Source organism: Ascidiella aspersa, chromosome 1, assembly GCF_963924565.1.
Source record: "Ascidiella aspersa chromosome 1, kaAscAspe10.2, whole genome shotgun sequence".
NCBI classification, from domain to species: domain Eukaryota; kingdom Metazoa; phylum Chordata; class Ascidiacea; order Phlebobranchia; family Ascidiidae; genus Ascidiella; species Ascidiella aspersa.
The window spans coordinates 8,855,508-8,879,857 of record NC_139447.1 but is presented as its reverse complement, the minus strand read 5'-3'; the positions used below and the strand labels follow the sequence as shown (position 1 = coordinate 8,879,857).

General features: G+C 38.3%; 1 protein-coding gene across 1 annotated transcript in view; it reads left to right on the top strand.

Moving 5' to 3' along the window:
- The window catches only part of LOC146167089 (sodium/potassium-transporting ATPase subunit alpha-3-like), a 34,029-nt gene that overhangs the window by 2,887 nt on the left and 6,792 nt on the right, over nt 1-24,350 (top strand). The window contains exons 2-12 of the mRNA XM_083390878.1: nt 14,794-14,982; nt 15,587-15,790; nt 15,946-16,059; nt 16,443-16,577; nt 17,015-17,132; nt 18,032-18,166; nt 20,273-20,406; nt 21,484-21,682; nt 22,027-22,149; nt 23,026-23,147; nt 24,015-24,207. Of these exons, the coding sequence (XP_083247004.1) occupies nt 14,794-14,982; nt 15,587-15,790; nt 15,946-16,059; nt 16,443-16,577; nt 17,015-17,132; nt 18,032-18,166; nt 20,273-20,406; nt 21,484-21,682; nt 22,027-22,149; nt 23,026-23,147; nt 24,015-24,207 (1,666 nt within the window). The remainder of the gene's footprint in view (nt 1-14,793; nt 14,983-15,586; nt 15,791-15,945; nt 16,060-16,442; nt 16,578-17,014; nt 17,133-18,031; nt 18,167-20,272; nt 20,407-21,483; nt 21,683-22,026; nt 22,150-23,025; nt 23,148-24,014; nt 24,208-24,350) is intronic.

The window sequence follows — 24,350 nt, the reverse complement described above, 5'->3', positions numbered from 1 at the left end:
TCGCTTTCTATATTCGTTATGCCGAAACAATTACATGCAACCAACTGTAGCCATCCCTTTTAAAACAAATACCATACTTGTAACAAGGTTTGTAATTTATGCGCTTGGTGTGACCTATTTTCCTACTTTTTTAGTTCGTAAGCTGACTGTAGCCGTCACTTACACACAAAATTAAGTTACCCAAAAGTCTAACACGGCACCTAGTTATTAGAGCTTATGGCATAACTTAGCAGGGGTGCCAAACTTCTTAGCTGTTTCCCCGGGCCATATTAAGTCGCGCGCTGTTTGTTGCGTAATGAAACAAGGCATCGACTGTTTCAGCCGACTCGATAAAAAACGCTGTTTGTTTTCTGAAAAGCTGTTTGTTGTGGGCTTGACGTGTGTTTGAGTGAGCTTTTGTCAATTCGCTGGACGCCGTGTAGTATCAAGTTGCGATTAACATAAGGCTAGCAAATTGTTAACTAATAGTTTGTAGCAACCATCACAAGAATTGAAGTATTGGATAAAGCACTGCCGCCCGAAATAAGACTTATCTCTGATTAACACGTGAAAGTAGATGTATTTAAAACGTTTTTACTAATAACCGTATATTACCATTTTAACCAAAATACCGTAATCCCGGTTATCACCAAGTAAGACATATCAATGTTTTACATCTAATAATTTCAACACGTTTTGTCAACAAAAACTCACACGAATAAGGAGTGCGTTTTTGGAATTTCTTTGTGTGTTTAATTTTGCTATGAAGAAGACGTGAAGCCTTGTTAGTCTCTACATGGGTCCAAATACAAAACTTACGAAATCGCTAAGAAGAGACATTACCAAGTCCTTGCCCGCATCTTTTACGAAACAAGACGCATCGCCTCGCCACCGTAGCACTGGCGGCGGCCTTAGGAACGGCATAAATTAAATATGGGCCAGGGGTTGGGCTTACGTACGCTCTGGCAACCGCCACTGAATATTTCATGGGCGCGTCGATTATTAATGATCAACCTTTGTCTAAAAAAAAAACGCCGCAAGTCAATGAAGAAGCTCGTCGACTCTCGGTAGGTTAAAACGTTGGCGTTTGTCTTCAAGAAAGTCAGAATCGTGGTCAGTTTATTGTCGGAAAATCGATTTGAACGGAGGGCTTGAATTGATTGAGTTTTTTTTTAATGCACGTACCATAAAATTCCTTGTTTTATTCAAATTAAAATTGACAGCCGCACGATTTGATTTTTACAGCTTTTTTTCGATTTTAACTTGTTAAAAAAAGTTTTACAATCTTTATTTTTTAACTAAATTAAAAACAATTGACCACCGCGCATTACAAAATTTGCAAATTTTTATTTGCGGCTTAACAGCTGACCATACACTTTTAACGGGAGAGTTTTTTTCAGCTTTCACGGCCACTTCAAATATAGGTCGCGTTTACACACATTAGCACGACTTTGCGACTGAAGCAATAAACTGCAATTTCGCCGCCGCTCGTAAAACGCTCTTTCACGAGCTCCGGCAAACACCAGCGCCCTTACAAAAGCACAAGAGCACTGAAAACTTACAAAAGCACAATTGCAAGCCTGTCGGGGTGTTCGTTACGATCTGTGTGCTTTTCACATTTAAAGATCTGCCGTCTCACCGCACGCTTTCTGGCTACGTGACTCCGCTGCCTTGTGCAGAGTTTTTCCGACCGCAGTCAGCAGAAAAATTAGCCTAGCCTTGCAGTAGTGCGTCGAACCATGAAAGGCAACAGGTATGCCACGCTCCGCCGTCTTCTCTTTAAATGGCTGTCGGCTCAGGTGACATTACCTTGCAGAAAGTCCTACATGTGCAACAAAGTTTCTTAAAGCCCCGTTGAGAGAGAAGCCTGCTTTTTTGGGTGGAAGTCTGTGCCTGGAACCCGGACATGAAAAATATCGAAATCCACGAAACAAGGGTCGCGAGATTCTGGCGTAGGGCAACCTTCTTTGGCATAAAAAATTACCTTTTTTGCAAAAAACAATACTCCCAAAACCGTACACTGCTAGCCTATTGTTTTTAAGGTCTGGCTTTGTGTTAACTGCAAATCGCAAATTTTTCATCGAAGCATGTAAAAATAACTTTAATTGCTGAAGTTACAGAAGTAGGCCAAATTTTAAGAAACAATTAGTTAAATATGTTCCCCTAACCAACTTAGAAACGCTACTCATAGCATTGATTAATCGTATTTTTTCCATAGTTTTTTGCCGCCTTACTGGTCATTAAAAACCTAAAAAGTTCAAACCGCGTCGCTCGTGTTCTGTTTTACCTCACCATCGCCTTGACACGCCCCGGAATTTGCAAAGCAGTTTTCCCAATCATGCACGTTTCCTCCACAATCCCATGAATATGCAGCACTTTCTGTCGCCGACTTCCGCATTTCAGCACGCTTGCATTCGCAGTCGTTTGCTAAAGCAAAACAATTGCTGGTAAAAACATCTGCTTAGGATTTTGCGCCTTGTCGTATTAACATCGAGCCGAGAATAACATGAAGGACTTTTTATCCCCTTTTCAAGGATTATACGATTCGGTTAAAACCCATTGGTTGGAACAGATTTACTACATTGGGACAAACGATTTAAAAAATCATTAGATTTTGATGGCTTTTTCAAGGCACAATCGATATTCCGTGGTCTCTTAGTTTGATAATGAAAAAAATTAAATTCGGGCCTCACATAAGTGCGTGGGTATTACCGATTAGGTCAAGAGGCGCTTCAGGTATACGTGTTATCAGATTAAGTTCCGTGAAGTTATGTTGGAATTGCGAAATTAGGCCATGTGTGATAAGGGATCGAAATGGGCGCTGGTCTAGAATCCCTATCACAACGCACACTGAGTTTGGGTGGGTCAAGAAATATTATTAAATAATATATATAATAATGATTGACCCACCCACACCCATCAGCTAATCCGCACCCTAACTTAAACGTTGTGCGTTGATTCCAGAGTTATTTACACGCTGTGGTAGGATTCTATACCGGTGCCTCGAATTGTTGTTTAAACTTCCATTTGTTCATTTTCTATCCAAATAAATAAATTATAATGATTGTAACTTGCAAAGCAACTCGTAAGTCACAAGTCATATCGTTTTAAGTACTTTAAGTCTGGATCCTAACTTGTTGCCAATTCAAAACTTGAAAACCCGTTTAAGATAAACAAACCTGGTTAGTTCAAGTCATTGTCCGTATGACCTAATCATAAGGTGGTTGAACTGATTAAGTTCTGTTGTCCAAATGATTCACCAAGTGCGTAATTTAAATCGCCAGAGGATATATAAGCCGCGTCTTTGAGAAAAACAAAAAATAAAAGATCATTCGGGTCCAAAATGATCAACGGTTATTTGGTTGGGTCGCCTCATACTAATCAAATTTCAATTTATTTACCCTATTTGTCCATGTTTTGTTCACTTATAGAAAGTTTAAAGGATAGAATTGCGTCGCCGTGGAAAATGTTTTAAAAGCACTGCCTCAGAACGTTCGTTAGTCAGATTTTTTGTCCTCCCAAAAGCCAGTAATGGGAATCGTTCGTGCAATTCCGAGTTTTTCTGGAAGTGGCTGCGCGATAAGAGCCTATTACCGCAGTCTGGAACTACTTTCGCCTTCGCCTTACTTCATCGCCGAATATAACGGGTAAACGCATTTGTCTCATTAGAAAACTCTAATCCGGTGACATCGTTGACGATAAAACGTATTGATACATTATTAGGAATTGCAACAATATTTAATGCGTTGTAAGTTCTAAGCGAAGGCTCTTTTGTTAGTGCTCCCAGTTTGTAAAAAACCTTGGTCCAAATGGTTCGGACAGGTTGCAAAGTTTTTCTGCTTGTTTTTAAAACAATCGTTTGGAATTCGCCTTTCCCAAAATCAATATTTACTTCAACATGTTTTCGGCTCAACTGGACAAAAGGTGCTTGACAAGTTGTAGCCCAAAAGAGAATCTAAATCAATAGCGATTACCCTTCCTTCGTTTTACCACTTTTCGTAAAAAATTAGATTTTTTTCCCCGAAATTTTGTTTTTAAGATATACCCCTAATATTAGACGGCATATATGACCAATTGACCACATTCAATAGAAGTATTGTAAAAATGACTTTAAACAAAAAGAGCTCTGTGAAGTAATTATAAGCAACATACATAATGTCTTTAGCCAGAGTTCACCCACTATTATCATGGAATGGAATTCGTCCCATTTATTCAAGGTTGAGTAGTTTTGTTAACAATGTTAGGTCGATATATCCAGATTTTAAGATACAATTCCTGCAATTTTATACTGGCACAGTTCACGTGACTTTTGTCAAACAATAATTTTGGCTAACAGCATAAAAAGCTTCGCAATCGCCCGCTTAAGACGTATTCTTATACACCAAGGCGTAAACCAGGCGTTGTGCGCGAATGAGAGATAACACACCAGCGCAGCAGTTTGTATAAGCTGCCCATACACAATCGTTAGGCCACGGCAGCATTGTGTGTGCCTGAAACCGCACTCTGGACTGCGCCTATCGCTTTACGCCGGCATTCAGTCGCCGCCTCTACACAATTAGTCCTTCTCTCTAAATCCTCCCGCGCTATGGCCACTTTGGCTTGGAAAACTTTGTGTGTACACCGAAAGGCGTTTTTCGTTGGTCCGATCCCGCTCCAAGATTGCAGCGTTAGCTTTGGCGCTATTGACGCGTTTTTGCTGTTTACGGATTGCCCTTTGGGTCATTTTGAGGCTTCGCACTGTTTTACAGCCCTTATTAAAAGGAGTCGTTCCCACTTTTAACTCAATTCTTTCTTCTCCGAGGAACAGCATGCACCATGAAACTCCAACCAGATACGACTAAAAGGGCATATTCTCCGAACTTCATGTAGAACAGGAAAATAAAAATTGCCCTCAACTGCTGTCACAGCCTAAGTTTATAGCAGCGAAATGCTTAGTCACTGCTCACGTTGGCTCTTGATTGTTCCTCTACAGTAGCTTTATTGCTTTCTCTATTACTCCTAGCATGAATACCGAAGCCCCCACAAAAAAAATAGTATTTTGTTTAAAGAATATATTCTAAACATAAGAATGTTCTAAACGGTCGCAAAACGCTACCTATCCCAAAACTTTTTTCAATGCGACCCAAATTTAAGTAAATTTTGAACAACTCTCGACCCAAGACACAGACAACGTCCATTCAATGTAAGAACTTGTTTTGAACTTGGTCAGTCGAAAAGTTATGCCGTAAAAATTAATCCCACAAAACTGTTGTTTTCGAGGCAATTTCATTACCCATGTAAAATAAGAGCGTCGTATTACTCAACTTAGTGGACAATGCTGGCCGCGGTGGAAACTCGCAAATACAGGAAACTCTTAAACTAACGACCCATAGCTTAGCCGAGGTTATCGGAAAAGTTCGAGGCCCTTATCTGCGCTTCATATTCCGTAGCTGAACATTTGTTTATGATCAGATTGCGACTTAGGTTCGTTATCGCCATGTCACATCGGCCTCGTGGGCAAAGTTGGCATAGGTCGAAGAAACAATTTTAAGCCATTTCTTTCAATGTTTGAAAGCTAGTGTTAGGTTGACACCAAAATATATCGCGGTGATGTGTTTTTCATTTGTCAATGTGTTCAACTAAGGATTCACATCCGAAATGAGTTGTATAAAGTTGACCACAAGATCCAAAAATGGCATAAAATGCTAAATATCACTATAACAGTCAAAAATGTATGTACAATTTTATACATCAGTAATTTGTTTTTACTTAGGTAAAATGTAAATGAATAATAAGCAAAGGGTTTTACTAGTTCGTTGATTTTTTGCACTTAAGTAAAGGGGCTCTCTTGCTCACTTGGTTAAGGTGTATACAGCATAATACACATACATGAAGCAGGTTTCATTCTTGGTTGAGATTTATGTTTTCATCTGTGTAAATGTGGTGTCTTACTTTGTTGACTGACCGCCCACCATTATTCCTTTGTGTGACCCGTCTCATCTGTCACATTCTGTCCACTGTCCGCCGGACAATTGCCATACCAGGTCTATACAGTTGAAGGCCAGCGTGCGAAAAATCGCCTTTCGTTTGCAGAAGTCCTTAGGTCTTTTTCTTACCTTCCAGGGCCCGAGCGGTTCTGTGTTTTTGCAAAATCCACGAGCGGTCAAATATTTGCTTCCTGTGACGCCCGACCGCGCACTCAGCAAAAAAAACCCAATTTCGGCTTTGTTTGGTGATAGACGGAACGTTTAAGTGGGTCAGATGCGATTTTAATGGACGCAAACAAACAAACGCCCAGACTTTTTTGTGCCGTTGCTTGGCAGATCTTTTTGCAAATTGTGATGTAAAACGTACCGATCAGACTTTTTAAAACTCTTCTTTGTGAAAGTGCTTTTACTGAAAAGAAATCGAACGAATAATGAGATGGATGCTATAACGCAAAACCTTTAAAATTTATGACCTCAAAAGTCCGGCGGTGTTATCGCCTTTAAAAGTTTCACTGCGCAGTTTTTCACTTTTTTGGTTTTAATCGACAGAAGTATTCTGAATGGTAAACTTTGAAGACATATTGAAACAATTTATGTAAAATTTAAAAATAGATCATTAATATTGCCAATGCAAAGCAATAGAAATGCTGTATTTTTTGCAAAAAGTCGAACGAAATCATACTGATAAACTCCCACTCTACTCTGGGAGTATAATTTATACAAACCGAAATGAAATTACTTAGGGATCCGCCATCACAAGTATTTTAATCGCTTCCTCCGACGTGAGACAGCTTCCATTCTGTTTAAAACCTGCGCGCTGCTTCATTGCGCAACCGCTTGCCGCAAGCAATCGTCGGCTTATTGACACTCGCGCCGTTTACAATGTTTGTTTTGGGCCTTCTACCGGTTGCCGGCCGTAACTCGCCCGCCAATGTGCTGTTGCACTGGTCTTATCGTCATTTAGTAACTGTAAACGAGGCTCCGCTGAGCATTCGACCTCTAACCGACCGGCAAGGTCGAGCGTCTTGCGTCTCACAACGGTTCGATCGGCGTGCAACAGCGTCGCTTCAACCGTTGTGCGCATTTGGCGAGCAGCTGCGATTTTTGCACTTTGCTTTGCGCGACAAATTCTTCGACTCGCGTAATGCTGCAAGCGTGAGTTTTGTTGTTGCAGAATACACACTGAAGGGGTTATGGCGGGGTAATCGCCATTGTCGGAAAACAATAGTACCTTTCAAACTTTGGCTCGGGCAAACTAAAGAATTTTTTTTTATCAGTTCGTTATTTTGTTAGTGTTTCAATTTACGTTTCTGCTAATTTTAGTTTCGTACATCCTTCCACGGATAGGTAAAATATGTTCGACAAAAAAGGGGTAACTGCGTAAAATTTTGCAAGAATTGAAAAAAAGTCACCTTTTATATTTGCGTAAAACATCAAATTTTTCAAGTCAATCAAATAGGTTATACACGATTTTTATCGTTAGGTTATAGTCTACGAAACAAGAGTTAGTAATACAATTTAAAAAAAACGCTAAGTTAGGAACGAACAGAAAAAAGGCGTGCATAAAACAATAGCATAGCAGTAAAAAAACAGTAAATTGCATATGAAAACGGGTGAATTCAATACTGTATTGTTAGCAAACCGGGCTCAAGCTGGTTGCCATTTCCGTGCGCGCTCGCTCAATCTTTTCCCAAATGAGTTGGAATCGATTTTTCGTCCCACCCGAAATATCCCGCCAATCAGCGATCGCAAGCTCCGCTGCCAGCAAGTCAAGTTGTTCGATATTCCCGCTGGGAACTGTGTTGCTGCCCTGGAATGCACAATAAATTCCTCCTTTTTTTAGAGTGCGGTCCGAGTAGATTGCCCAGCAAAATCAGTTTGGTTGAAAAGGATTTGAATTTTATATGGCAACGTCACACAATTTTTCATATTTTTTAAATCGAATAGAAATGTATCATGGTCTGGCTTCTATAAAGGGATAACTCTACGAAGATTCGTTTAAATTGGAAGGTAAATTTATAAGCCACACACACGTTTATTTGATTGAATCGTTTGCCTCAGCAGAATAAATTTCTGGAATAACTTAAAATGCCCGAGAGAGTGGATTAGCGGATTTAACGAACGCTGCAAGTTATTTTTACGTAAAATGCTGCATTTCGTGCAAAGCTTAGTCTATGGCAATTAGCCAGCACACGTTTCTGCACAATGACTTGGATAAATGCGCATGCCCTCGGGTGCACCTCTAGAGATTCAATTAAAATTTTCCTCTAGTGCTAAAAAGTCGATAACCTTGTTTATTTCCGCGATGCCTTTTGAGCAGGCTCTGTGAAATATAAAAAAATACCGCTGTAGCCTTTACTGGAAAACTGTGCGTGCAAGTTGTTCAACTAAGAATGCAGTAAAACCAGCAGCTCGGCAATTAGTTATTTCCCCTGGAATTTTTGTTTCCGCATGAATTGTTTTGCTAACTCGGAGAAATTATGGCTGAAGAGACATTTTTAACTTGCAGGTAAAAGTTTTGCGGCAACCCTTTTTAGGGCATGTGCCTTAAGGATTAAACATTTGGCAACGTCTAAATGTCGGATTATGTTTTTTTAACTCATTCCATTACGCGCTTTACCCAAACGATTACTCCCACTACTGTGAATAAAATTGCGTGGTGCTTGGTTGGGTAAAAAGAATTAAAAAAATCCTGCCACTTTAAAAAGCGAGGTAAAAGATTGGTACATAGTAACTTTTAATAACACCGCCGACTTAACCAATATGCATGATTACTGGGCAGAACTATGGTTCCTAGCCTATATTATCCATGCAAATAGGTCGAAATGCTTTGTTAAAAACAGGTAGCCAGTAAAACGATCCTTAAACAGCCCTATTCAGCGAAGGAAAACTGTGACCGCAATAGTCCTTTGTTTCCCTTGAAAATACTTGGGTTTGTACTTGGCGCCAAAATGCTCGACAAAGCGCTTCGCTCGCGGTTCGCTGCTTCAAGCATTGGCACAAAGGCCCGCTCGCCTTTGCTCCTGTTGTACCAGCTTTATTTTTCCCGGTACCTGGTTAACCATTAATCGAAGCTCCCCCTTTTTGTACCGTTGTAAACGGGCGGGAACAGTACAATCGTCAACCGTGATCACGCGCCGAGCAAGTGATACACGGCCAACCATATTCGATTGTTTCGTCATAGAGGCGAAGTGCATTTTTCAAACTACAGTCACACGCTTAACCCTATCTAGTTCTAGTCTAACGCAAGTCGTGCTGCAACTCCGTCGTGTTTAGAGTGTATGTGTAGATGCAGCAAAGCCACGGAAAATTTGACGTCATACCCTAACGTATACCCGATGACGTCACGGTGTTGTCACCTGAACAAACCCTGCAGGCGCTCGCTCGTCTACAAAAGCGCAATGACCATATGGCATAAATATCACGTGTGTTTTAACGAGCATTTGGTTGTTGCTCACAGCGAAACCAAATAAATCTTAGACAAACAGAAAAAAAGCATTATTGTCTTATTTGTTTTACTCGAATTCGCAAATATTTTGACTTCCAAAAAGCGATGTTTTCCAAGCGGTCCCCCAAAACAAAGCCAGCGATTAGGCTACCAACAGGTTACGTCACGACGTACGTGTAGTTCGCACAGGATGTTTGTTTAAACGATTTCGTCAATCTGTGTGCGTGTTGCAGCAGCCCCTCTCTGTTTCCTTGCTCCCGCGCAACATATGGCGTCGCCGCCGCACCAGGCGCTAATTGTGATTTTGTGCATCTGTTTTCCAACACCCCCGTGCGTAGAAATGAAAAACTAGAGAAAACTGCTTCTAACGGATGATTTGTAGTATATCAATCGAATATTTATTTTCGCATTTCTTTTTTATATCCCGAAGAGTCCTTTCAAAATCGGGTTTTAGTGTTTTAAACTTCCATGCCTGGGTAATAGTTCAGTTTTATTGTCGTTATTTACCAAAAATATCTTCTTCACTGAGTTTTGCAAACCAACTCATTCGTGTAAGTTGGACTCCTATCTGAGTGATTTAGAAAGCTATTGTTGTCCAATTAGAGAAACTTTTATAGCTTTTCTAATATTTTGCCATTAGGGTTCGCTTACACAATCACCTCAATCTATTTTGCACTCCTGTATTGTGTTGTTCAGTCAAGTTTTTTGCACTCTTGTATTGTGTTGTTCAGTTTAGTAACAAAGAATGCCACCTGCCGTGAAGCGATCACGAAACTCTACTCTTTATCAGCCTTTGTCCGCCACTCAGCCATGCAAGTTTTGCCTATCTTCTAACTGCATAATAAAATAAAACATGGAGTATTTTATATGACTTTTGCAATATTGGCTTAATAATAAACATCAAACCGTAAATGGACGTCACTTTTTTTTAATTGCCACGCATTTTATATATATTTCTAATCCGTTTTTCGACACTTACAAAAATGAGGTGGGGCACGACAGTCAAAAAGTGTTATTTTTTCGATGTGGCCAACTGTCTTCCCAACAGCTGCTGGAAGACCAGGCATCTGGGCTGCTTCTTAGGCGCGAATTCGACGTCGAAACCCCTTGAATCTAAGTCTTGACTTGCTCGATTAAATCGACGGCGACGCTGATTAAACGGGGGTAGCCATGCGCAATGCCCGATCCTTCATCGCTGGCCCTTACGTAGCTAGCTGGTTGTTGCGTAATGGCAATAACGCCAAGCGATGGCGCGACGTGCAAAAGCAGTGTTATCGACCCACCGCTAATTACATTGCTCTCGACCAGGCCCGTAAGCCGCCTCGTCGCCTTAACACGATCCTATTTCCCCGCGGTCCCGGCCCTTATAAACACGGCAATGGTACACTGGGGAACTTGGAGGCCAGAGTCACTTTCATTCCAGTATTTGTAGTGTGAGGTACGCTGGATAAGTTGCAATTTTAGATGGAGTTTTAGTTCAGTCGGGTTATTGCTTCTCGAAAGTGTAACATATAGTCGACTAAATGCTTACCCGAAATTCCGTTTCGTGTTAATAACTGCGTTTTTTTTTCGATCTTCTTTAGTTAGTTAGGCTGTCGACTTGTTATGTCGAAACAGCGACTTTATTAGCGAGTCCAACTTACCGCCTGGATAAAAAAAAGAAGGTCGCGCCTTTTATTGTTAGATGGTGTATAATTCAGAATTTTACTACGGCTTAAAATCGAAAATACTACTTGAGTAAATGTTACACCTAGCCCAAATTACCGCCTAGATAGAAGTAAAAGATCGCCTTCTCTATTTCAACGGTTAAGAATCCCATTCCGAATATTTTAAATCGAAAAAAATATGGTAGTGCTTACTCTCGAAAGCCCAAATTACCGCCTGGATCAAAATAACGATCTTAAGGTCGCCCTTCAGGTTTGCAGGAGAAAGGTACAACCTTGTCGTTGAGGATGCCCTGTGTTGTTATTCAGTTTACTTGTGTTTGACAAGTCTCGAAAAAGATTAGACGCGAATTCCTGAAGCTGTACGCGGGCCAATGTCCAAAATCCTTTAAAGTCCGTCAGGTTTTTTCCTAGCGCCGAACCATTATGACATCACCATAAAACGCGCGATGTGTTCTTTAGTGGCGCAAAACGAAGCAAGCGCGCCCTTGTTATGTGATTTGCGAGAGCTGCACTCTTGCCAGGTTTTAGCTGAACCTTTCTAAATGGCAGTTTGCTTCAACTCAAGTTGTGAAAAGACTAGGGCGACGAGAAACCGCAAAATACGCTGGTTTAGTGCGCTTTATTGGATTCAAGTTGACGAAAGATGCCTTTTTTCGATCGTAAGCGTTTTGTGTACCAAAGTAGTTCGTGCGTATCCCGATTGCTGGTTTTCACGGACTACGTTGTTCAGCGAAGGGTGTCTGCGCGGTTTTAGAAGCAATTGTATAAAAGCACGTTGCACTTTTCCCTCGTATAACGAGCGGTTTGCGTCCAACAACCCTCTACAACGTATTGTGTTTTCGCGTGTATGTGTCGCACGACTTTGTATTGATTTTGTATCCAAGGGCAGCTGCCTTCGGCGAGCAAAAAGGGCTTGAACTGAAACGACCTCGCTAGAAAATAAAGGCCAACGCTCTGCCGAAAAACACGTCGATATTGCGGGTTTCAGGGCAACGATTCTCACCCTGAGCTACTGCTGGTTGTATTCTGTTTAACGTGAACTCGCCTCGACCTTACAATTGTCACCTTTCAATTGTATTTTAAGCCGATCGACCAAACGCGTGCGACTGAACGCGTTTTGAAAGCGCCCGGGCGAAATGTCAAACTTCAAAAAGCGTCGGCCCACCTTCCTGACTCTCTGCCCTCCTGACGACGATAACGACCGCGTTATATTAATAAACTCGTGGCGCTAACTTTAGCGAGTGCGCATCCACCAACCAAAGTCGCTAGGAAAAGCACTCTGAAGCAGAAGCATCATCTGTTGTCGCCCGCATTAGCAACGAACCAGTTAGTCCCCTGGGATCTCCCGTTGAGTCTGCTAATCGAAATGCTAACAAGGTCATTGACGGCCGAGGCAATAATATATGGTGTTGTTAGGATCGGCCGTTTTTGCGCACTTTGCCGGTTTCGAGTTTTCTGAAATTAGTTGGAATTTGAATTCTAGCGTCAGACCCGTCAAACTCGCGAAAACTTAAATTAGGGTTAAAGTATATAAAATCACCCGAATTCAGACTAAGTACATATTAGTTTTCGACAAAAATAAATCGATAATCGCAATTTATTTTAATAAAGTGTAAATAATAGGTGATTTGTACGTTGTACTTTTGATAAATTCGAAAATTTCATTAAAACTAAATTCCTATCACGCCAGTCAATTACAAAAAATAATTAAATTTGGGCTTTTTTCTGAAATCTGTTGTCCGTTCCTGCTCAAAGGGACGTGAACTCGACAAAGGTAACAAATGAGTCAGCGCTTGATTTTGCTCCAGAAAAATCTTCTAGAAAGTGACGTTTTCTTGTCGACAAACGAAGAAGCGTGAGCCTAATATGTTGCGTAACATGTGTCCCTAGCTGTGTATTAATGTTGTTCGCCGGGGCAACTTTTTTCGCGTTCTAGTGCCAATTGACGTCACGCAAACACACCGCAATGACGGTGCACGTTTTTTCTCCTGTCTTGTCAACCTGACGGATCAAGTTAGTGCCGCAAGGTGCACAATTTTCTTCAGGAGTTGCTGGCAAGGTTACTGGCAGAGAAATAAAAACATATTGACGCTAAGACGAAAGTCAAGTTAGTGCCGTAAGGCGTGTACACATCTTTATATGAAATCTGTGGAAAATCCGAATGGGTTATAAATTAAAAAACAATTAATGTGCTGCATTTTGACTTGTTTTCATGAGTTTTGGTCTAAAGTGTTTATAAGTATATTTCTATTGATATTTTCCATTTTTTAAACTTAAAAGCCCATGAAAAAAGCGTATTAAAACTGCTAGCGGTAAATCTGTACAAGCCTGTTTCCGTCACGCAAAAAGAGGTCCGCACGCAAAAGAAGCCATACCTTCCCCACATGCTTTCTTAGCAACCCTGTGAAACAACCACGATTTCATTGTTTTTTTGGTCCGGCAGATCGCATTAATTTTAATTCCCGAACGGGCGAACGTGCATGAAGAGAACAAATGTGACCCGTTTATCGTCGCGTATTAACTGGAAAAGACCGGGCCCTCGAGATTCGCCTTTTGTTTTTATTTTAATCCGCTCGGTACGCTTGGAAGCACAGAGCGTCTAACGCCATTCCTAATGCATGGGCGGATCGGCCGGCCGGCGAAGGTTCCTTGTTACGAGCAGAATGGAGCACATGCCCTTAATTACTTTCCAGCCTTCTGTCGTCTGACCTAATCCGCGCTGGAAAGGTCAAATACTACGCCGTCGTCCTTCTCCGTTCTCTGCTTGTGCCTCACTCGCTTGCTGCTGCTGTTCGCTTGCTCACTGTTAGTTGTGCATCGGTGGCAAGCGGCCAACACTTGACTTTGGCCGCTGGCAGCTCGATGTATGCGACAGTAGTATTGCGGATTGAGTTTTTGATATACGATCACGAATGGGACAGGATATTGTGTTATCTGCACACAAAAGGCGTTGATAAATTTACAAGCTTTTTATTGCCTTTGAAGTTTGCATTGAGTTGTGGGCAACCTTGTAACAGTCGATCGTTGACAGACAGCATCTTTTAAAAAGGAAATGTGCAATTTAAAATAGCGTTTTTATTTCTAGTGAGAAAGTCCATGCAATTTCCTGCGCAATTTATGTGGTGTGCTGTCAAGTTTTATAGTCCAATTTACTTGGTTATCTCTGTGTTTTGAGCTGTGTTTGTTTGCGAAGGTTGAAATACCATAAAGTATGTTTTACTTAAAATTGACAGTTATGTGACCTTCACTATTACTCTTGCTATTATTGACCCTCCCTTAGTTATGACCTTTTTTTTAAATTAGGAATGCGTCTGTTTTAAAAGGTCTCAAGTTCATGGTTACTTCTACTTTGGTGAAAGCCTGTTTTATCCAACTTTCAAGTAGTTAACTCTGTTGAATCTTGTCAAGTGGCATATTGTTGTAGTCAAGCCCCCTTGACTGGCCTTTACTAAAATAGTCTTTTTGTATCAGGTATCTTAATACTCTTAATGGCAGTATTACAAATTGTGATATGATACTGTTTAAAGAATACCTTTGATGTTAAACACATTTAAATCAAAGTTATTTTAAGGAAATGTTTTTCAAACAACAGAAGTTTTTTTTTTCTTGAAGTTGTTACCAGTTACAATTTAAATATTAAAAGAAAGCAGCATTGTAGACTTGTAGTACTGTAGGTTCTATGTTAAACTTTTACCACACTGTTTTTGAACATTTTTTTGTGATTTTGTTTCAGACGCAGTTTAACGAGCCACCACCAGGCGAAACTGACGTTTTAGTGGTTGACAAAAAAAACAAGATGGCAAAGAAGGGAAAGGGAAAGGAGAAGAAGGACATGGATGACCTCAAGAGGGAGCTAGAGATGGATGAGCATCGCATTCCAATCGAGGAACTTTTCCAGCGGCTTCAAACTGACCCTGACAAGGTTAATTACATTGGTTAAATGTTAGACATATTCCACAAAATATTTTTTGTGATGGTTGGGAAATACCAACTCTCAACTAACTTTACTGAGTAACCCATTGTATAAATTACACTATTACTTGTTGGAGAAGCTTTTGTGGCTGATCTGTGCTATTTATTTATTTATTTTAATACAAAATGGTTCAATATTTCCTAATTGAACATGATGGTAAAGTATTTTCTTATCCGCATACCTGATTGCATTCCAGGCGCTTCGTGTCAAAGATCTTTGACCCATAATCATGCTAGTGACTGCATTTGGCATGAAACATCACCAGCTTAGTAAATTTACAATAAAAAATAACCCTTTCTAACATACATTTTACAAACTTTGGTTTAGAATTCTGCCAAAAAATTGCCGGCCACAGATTATGGAATGCAGTCGTGTGAAAATTGTGTTTTCATGTTGAGTCCACTTCTCTTGTTTTAGACATGCTACATGTATTTTAATGTATATTAAAACAATCAATGGTGGAAATAAAAGTGTGCAAAGCATAGGACAAAACAGATTTCCTAGCATTTTTACGCATGGTAGTCACTTTTTAAGTTGTACCTTTTACCTCCAGGGCCTTACCCATGCTCAAGCAAAGGAGTTTTTGGAGCGCGATGGCCCCAATGCCCTTACCCCACCCAAGACCACCCCCGAGTGGATAAAGTTCTGTAAGAATCTCTTCGGAGGTTTCTCCACTCTGCTTTGGATCGGATCCATCCTCTGTTTTTTCACCTTCGGATTGGAATCCATGAATCTTGAGTTCCCCAACATGGACAATGTAAGTGCTTTTTCAACAAAAAAGAGTATTGCAAAAAATATCTTCACCATTTTTTTGTGCCATTAAAAAAATTTGCCGTGAATACTTCTATTCTTGTTTATATTTTTATTAAATAAAGTGTTGCATTTTGTCTTAGTTGATTTGTTTATTTGCAGCTGTACCTTGGTTTGGTGTTGGCCCTTGTGGTTATCGTCACCGGATGCTTCCAGTACTATCAAGAATCCAAAAGTTCAAAGATCATGGAATCGTTCAAGAACCTTGTCCCACAGGTATATGTCTGACATTTTTCATTTCATTGTGACTTTTCTTTGTAGTTAAGACCTGTATTTACTTACTGTACATGCATTGTTATTCCTAAGAAGGCTATGCCTACTCTTTAAATGTTTTATTTTAAAACCCTAGAACCTAGTGTTCCGCAATTCAAAATGATTTTAATCAGGTTTCCTTAGGCTGGCCAAAAATAGACATAATGTTAAGAATTCTGCTAAAAATGTTTGCTAACACAGGAAACAATATTATACCAGGAATGCTGTAAATACTATAGCCGGCAATATAAGCCACATAAATTGTAATTTAGGGTTTTTAATCTAAAAACCAAAATACAATTGGTTTGTGATAAAGGGTTGATGATCATCGTTTCTTGTATTTGCAGCATGCCCTGGTTATTCGAGGTGGCGAAAAGTCTCAGCTGCTTGCGCAGAACCTCGTTGTCGGAGATATTGTTGAGGTCAAGGGTGGAGACAGGATACCTGCTGATCTTCGTATCATCAGTGCTCATGGAATGAAGGTCAGTTTTTTTAGATATATATAATATATTATGATAATTGGACAGCATTTATGTTAATTTCTAATAGAAAAAAATTAAACAAAAATAAGTTGTTACTATAAAAACACAAAATAAAAAATTACATAACAATAATAATAACTGGATAGCATCAAAATTGCTATTTTCCTAATGTAACCTTAGCAAATAAAAACAAAAAGCTAACAAGAACAACATAATAAAAAAGTTGGCTTTAAACTGGAGTTTATAGAGTTCCAGAATTAATTTTATTTTGTTTGGTATTACCTATAAATTAAAAACAATATATATATTTAGACAAAAATTAGAAAAAATAACCAAATAAAATTATCAAATTGTTAAAACCAAGTGTTACTCACCAGTGTTTACTTTGCTAACTTAATCTTTTGTATAAGGTTCCTAATTAGTGTTTTTTTTATAAGGTTGACAACTCATCTTTGACTGGTGAATCGGAGCCCCAAAGCAGGGGTCCAGATTGTACCAACGACAACCCAATCGAAACCAGGAACATTGCTTTCTTCTCTACAAACTGTGTGGAAGGTAAAACCTCAAACTAGGCTCTACTTTTGTAAAAATTTAATCTAAGCAGCAAAATTGTGTAATTTTATTCCAAATATTTTGCTTAAAGGTAACAATAAAAATTGACCTTATGTTATTATATTGTTATAAAAAGAAACTATTTAGACCTACACCATAAACTGTGTATTATATGTAAGGTATTTTTATTAATATTAAGACTATTTTTGAGAGATATAGATTTATTAATGAAAATAAATCGCAATACAAACAATTTCTAACAGCTTTACAATTAGATGTTCAAAAGTTTACAACAAAGCAGTTCAGTTTCAGTTTTTTAGAGCTAATTCAGCTTCGATTTATAAATGCTTAGATCATTACTTAATAATAGCAGTTTAGGGACAAGCTATTTTTTTATAAAGAGTTATTCTATTAAACAGTAGCCACTATGGCAGAACAGTGTTTTGATAAAGACAGAAATATTGACATTGGTTGCAGGTACAGGGACAGGTGTTGTTGTCTGTTGTGGAGATCGTTCAGTGATGGGCAGAATAGCGTCGTTGGCGTCAGGCCTCGAAACCCTGGAAACTCCAATTGCCAAAGAAATCCACCATTTTATTGTTATGATTTCATGTAATTTTCACTGGGAAAGATGCAGACACTAAGAACAAGGCTACCTTATTTTAGAAAAAAAAAATTAAAAGGGGTCTTGTTTGTGGCAAGGAGAATTAGTTTATTATTTTAAACGAATTATTTTAAAAAATGAAAACAGTTTAAAAAAGAAACATGTTTTCGATTGTCAGTTAAAACCAGAGCAAATTATTTGCCATATTAGTTCACAGAAAAGCTGTTCCATAATAAGTCCCACAAAAAATGCCTCCTTTAACGTAACCATTTTAACAGCAAGTCTAACCAAATTCTAGGTTCAGCCGTTGGCGTTGTCATCAAATGTGGTGATAACACTGTCATGGGCCGAATTGCCTCTCTAGCATCTGGCCTAGAAGTCGGAGACACACCAATTGCAAGAGAAATCGAACATTTTATCCATATCATCTCAGGTACTAGCAGGAGTCACCGTTTTCCCGACGGCTTGCCTGGCCTATCAGCGGTGCTTTATGATTGGCTGTTGGCTGCTTTCATCTTTTTTTGACAATGGTGCCTTACAATCAATTAACCTCACCTTTTAATTTTTCTTTTTCTTGCAAAATATCTGATTTCAAATTTTGCAATTTTCTTTCACGCAATTTTAAAAAATGGATTTGTCAATTATCAAGCAAAACAACAGAGATTGATATTATATATATATATATATATATATATGTTAAGGATGAATACAGGCAAGGCACAGCATTATTTTCAAGATTATTTAGTTCTTTTTTTTTTCAGTCAGCTTGCTAGCAGATTTTATTATTATTTACAGTTTAGTATCCAGTGTCTAAAAAATTTAGGAGCTACAAAAAACATACAAAGGCTCAAACAGTTGTGGAAACGGAAAAATGTTTGTTATGTGATGTATGCAACGAGTAGTGTATTAAAGTTATCCTTACTAAAGAAACCATAAAAAAGAGTGTGTTGGGTCTAAATTAAACCAAATCATTATCCCAAAAGGCTCGGCTCGCACTATGGTTATAAAGACAGGCGACGCAACTGTGATGGGGAGAATTGCCAACCTTACGTCAGGAATTGAGGCTGGGCAAACGCCCATCGCTCGAGAGATTGAGCATTTCATACACGTCATTTCAGGTTCAAGTCATAAAAAATAATTAGATAGTGTCTTGTCAGCTCAGAAGTCCTGTGCTGTCTGTCTTTGCATTGTATTGTCCCAGTTTTCAGCTATGATGTTTATAAGGGCATTTTGTGATGTGCCAAAAGCGAGGAGATTTGTTGTGTACGGTTTGTCAGAAGTTTTGTCTCTTTCACCTGAGAGTTTAAGCCATTGTGCAGTTGACCAGTCTTTGTCCTTCACTTTTCTTGCATGTCTCTGTCTTTGTGTGTAAAATGTGTTTTTTTTCTAATTTTCTCTTGCATGTAAAACAACTAACATTAACACTAACAAAACTGGCTCCAGAAGTTCAGCTTGATCAAAAGACAATGAATGGATCTTAAAAACCCTTAAAATTAGTTTGTATGACCTTTCTACAATCAAATCATAGTACATGATCAGTGCACATAAAATTTAATTCATTCTTATAATACAAAACATAAGGCACATAAAAAAGTAAGTTCCACTTTTCTGGCTATGTGTAGGACAGACCACATGGGCCTCATAATACACAGTATCTTGCTGAGGCTTATCAATTATTTAGAATGCTTTCCTACATTAGCTAATGTGCCAAGCCATTTCCTAAAGTTGAAGCTACTTCTATTATAGTACAACCATGCCTTTAGAATTGGCTAGTGCACTTTATTGCACTGTAGTGCGCTATGACTCAAATGTAGACACTTTGTTAAATGCCCCACTTTTCAAAAATGGAAAATCAATATGACTGCTCCTCAACTCAGTACAACTGTGATACTAGGTTTTGACTAATATTTAAAAACTAGCTTTGACACGTTTTTGAATTGCATGGAAAATGAATTTAATGATTAAATGTATTTCGACTAAATTGCATGTGTTTGTGCGGCTTATTGGTTTTTGAATAGCTCAACCTTAAGACTGCTTTAAAACTATTGCCTTATTGTCTGCATCTTACCTGTATTTGTTTTCTATATTTATTTATATTTTGTAATTTAATAGTTTATTTAATCATTTTTCTGTTGATTTTTGTTTGAATAAATAATATAGTGAGCATTTAATATTGTTCATCAAAACATATATTTTTCACTAAAAGCATCATTAGTACAAAAATTATTTAAAAAAAAAACTTGTTATGCTATTTTAAAAGAAATACTTATTTACTGTTTATGGGACTGATTTTATTTTTATAATGTTTTAGAATATTTTAATAGAAAAATGAAATTTTAAAACTCTTAATACTTTTGACATCTTGGAAAAATACACCGGTTTTTCTAGCAATTCCATTGAAAATGCGAAAGCAGGAACATTCAACTAATATTAAACAAAATTTCATTATGTTAATTTTATTAAATGGCTGTTATCAGTAAAATTGCCAATATAAGTTGCCCGAGCCAGCTCTGACTAACTATCATCTCGCAATACTCAGGGGTTGCCGTGTTCCTTGGTGTTCTTTTCTTCACCATTTCGCTCTGCCTCCAATATACACCACTCGAGGCCGTCGTATTCCTGATTGGAATTATTGTCGCCAATGTGCCAGAAGGTCTTCTCGCCACTGTCACTGTGAGTAAATTTTGTAAAGTTGGTTGTGTTTATTTGGTAGTAGAACAACCGTTTATGTTTAAGGTTGTTTTCAATTAACTTTCAATTGTGTTTGGTTAAAAGCCAAAACAAAAGAAATTCAGATCTAAAACTGTTTTAAGCAATATGCATTTTCCTCCTGGGTTTTTGTGTACATTAATCAAACCTACCCAACTACCTACCAACTATGGATGTGTCTTTTAGCCTAATTTTGAAATGTTAAGGAATTTTGGTTCTACTCGAGCCAAATTATAATAATGGTGGTTTTAGTGTTAGACAGCGTACTGTTTTTTATAAACTATTTCCCGACTGGGTTCCTCATAATAATAAATAATATAATTTTTTTATCCATTGTTTAAACTAAATATATGTGTCCCACAAATGGCATCTAAAACCTGCTGTGTGTTTTCTGGTAAATCAGTGTTACATCCCTTGTACTACAAAGCACAAACCTCCCTACATGTATAATAAAATAGATAACTGTCAGGCACTTGTTTTAAAGAGTGCCATTTACACTGCTTGATTGTACCACCTTCTCTGTTGTCACATTAGTTGTGATTGATCTCTGTTATCACATTAGTTGTGATTGATCTCTGTTGTCACATTAGTTGTGATTGAATAGGTATGGGTTACAGGCAGTGTACAATTAGCTAGAAACAAAAGTTCCGTTTACCAAATTAGTGTTCTCTTTGCTAAGTTGAAAAGACTAAGTTAAATATCTACTAAATTCCACTTTAATCATTTAACATACCTAGTTTGTGCAACTTGGTTATGTATATTGTTTGTATATAGTATCTACCTAAAATACATCCATGAGAAATTGAGCATTGAGCATCAATACCTTTAGTGGACCTTGAACCATCAAGCTTTAGTAAACATATATTTTGTTTTCAACAAAATGCCATATTACATTACTATGTTCGGTAATATTTCCTCAGTTATTATTTGTTGCTACTAAATAAAAAACACAACCCTTTTAAATTGTGAAAAACCCGGACTTATCTGTTAAAACAAAAATGTGTTTGCGGAGCCAAAAAGTTCTACTTTTATTTCTTCCAGGTGTGCTTGACCCTGACTGCCAAGAGAATGGCTCGCAAGAATTGCCTTGTAAAGAACTTGGAAGCTGTCGAGACCCTCGGATCGACTTCGACCATTTGCTCGGACAAGACCGGCACCCTGACCCAGAACAGAATGACTGTGGCTCATATGTGGTTCGACAACACCATCGTTGAGGCAGACACCACCGAAGATCAATCAGGTAACTGGAGAAACTTAAGGCTCGAGCCTTCGACTAGTAAGCTGTTTTGTTACCATAACTTAAATGCTTGAAAAAATATTGCTCCCATATTATGCATATTTTTTTTGAAAATTTGAATTAGCAACCGATTTTAGTTCAAAATATCATGCGTTTTATATTCAAATGTTTTTGATTTGGTAAATAGGTCCTTACAGTTAAGAAGTTGGACATTTCGATCAAGTTGAACTCTTTTAGTTTCTGGCTGTTTTTTAACGAAGGAAAATATATTAATTTGACAGTGACTGAAAGTGCATAACAACCAGCACACCATTCTTTCCTTTTTTTACAAATTTCAACCTTTTCAGGACAAGCGTTTGACGCCAAATCTGAGACTTGGATCGCTCTCTCCCGTATTGCCCTTCTCTGCAACAGAGCCAACTTCCTCGAGGGCCAGGACAACATCCCGGTGTTGAAGAGGGACACAGCTGGTAAGTTGATCGTTGACACTGTGCATACATCGAGTTGTCTGGTTACCACAAAGTCCATGAATCTTTAATTTTTTTAATAATTTACATTTCTAAAAGTTTGAAAAACGCTATGTTTTTTTCAAAAGTGTTTGAATTTATTTAATGTTCAGATTTTTTATTGTTTTGACCATGGCAGTTATACTATTTTGTTTTCGAATTATATGAACAAAAAAATCGTCGAGCGATTTAATTTTAGGTCTTTGTTATAAACCTACAAATTACCGTTGAAAGTCTTTAAATGTTGTTGAATTTTTATCATAATATTATGTGGCAATACTGCAATAGATCTTGTTGTTACGTGTTTTATGCCACGCAAAGCTCGTTAAAACATTTATGTAGCGTTAAAGTGTAACTGCGGCACTAAAATTGCAACGTTATTTAAAAGTATATCCTGGAGGCATAAGCCATTCAATTTTCTAAACATTCTGTTTTAAAATGACAAAGTCGGACTCGATTCTATCCTAATATCCTTTATTTGCTTGATTGCCCTTTTAGCTGTACAAATCCTTTTGTAACAATATTTAAAGCGATATCTTTGAGCCATAAGCCATTGAAACTTTCCAACGTTCTTTTTTAAAATAACCAAGTCCGACTCAATTTTATCCTACTGTGCTTATATGTGCCTGAACGCCCTTTGGGCTGTCTAAGAGTTGACTGCGCCAAAAATGTATTTCTATTAAATATATAATTTAAAACCATGCACGTCACTAAAGACCGTGTAACGTCCTTTATCCAGGCCAAGTTAAGTCATTGCTCCCAAATACATTCAGTTAACTCATTACAAAAACTCATCATTAAGTCCAAATTAATAACTTTAGTTAATTTTCCTTCACATAGGCGACGCATCTGAATCTGCTTTGCTGAAGTGTGTTGAGTTGTCGGTTGGTGACATCGAGAACAGAAGGAAGCGCAACGCTAAGATTGTTGAGATCCCATTCAACTCTATGAACAAATACCAGGTGAGACCGGATTTCGGCAAAACTAATTCATCTAGGAATATTCAACTCTTTAAATAAATATTTTTTCTTCCAAATTTTCTTGTTAGTTTTTTTGATCGATACCAAAATCCTACACACTAAACTAGCGGTTCTCAACCAGTGGGCCATGGCTCACTGGTGGGCCATAAGAACATTTAAGGTGGGCCACAGACCAATTTAAAAAAGTTAGAATTAGTTTTATTTGAGTCACTATATTTAATTCTACAGGAAAAATGGCTCAGGGGAAGTTAAAAAGGAATGTAACTTTATTGTTCATCCACAAGGTTCTCACTTATTGCACGGTTGAATAAATAATCTGTTTTGAAATACGTTCTGCTGTGTTTTGTTCTAAATCTATTTTACAGTTTTTCTTTCATAAAACTATTGGGCCACAACATTTTTTTACAACGTAAATGGGCCACGAAAGAAAAAGGTTGAGCCACTGCACTAAACAGTTCGCCGAATATTCTTCTACTAAAGTTTAATTTCTTCTGCATTCTACTGTATAATTGCAATAAACAAAATGCATTTTTTGTGTAGAAAATAATAAGCTGCGATGTTCAACTTGTGTAAAAAAAATAATTTCAGAAATAGCTTGTAAACACGATCTGCCTAAAGCAGAATCGCACAGCAAACAATATTTAAATTCGATAAACGTCAATCATTTTCGTTGTAAAATATGGAAATCGCAAAATATATTATGACATTATCGACCTTACAATTTTTTTTAATAAAAAAAATTAAAAGAATAAAAGTCGTATACAACCTACACAGAACTAGCTACCTCCGCCAAAAACTTGAAATTCCCCACAAAACCACCTTCAAAATTCTTCCTGCTCTTCAATTAAGGTCTCCATCCACGAGACGGAGGCGCAGGATGACCCCCGCTACCTCCTCGTCATCAAGGGAGCACCCGAGCGCATCCTGGATCGATGCAGCAAGATCATGAACAAGGGCAAGGTGGAGGACATGACCCCGGAGTGGAAGAACGACTTCGAGTCCGCATACCTGGAGCTTGGAGGATTGGGAGAACGTGTCCTTGGTGAGAGATGGGATGGATAAGTTTTAAACTGTTGACTTATAGGTGCGGCCAATTTATGTTTAATTGCGATCGACTGAAATATTTTTTAGAGTCTTTCGATCGACTTGGCTAGTGAAAAAGTTTTTGCCAAACCATTTTTAGTG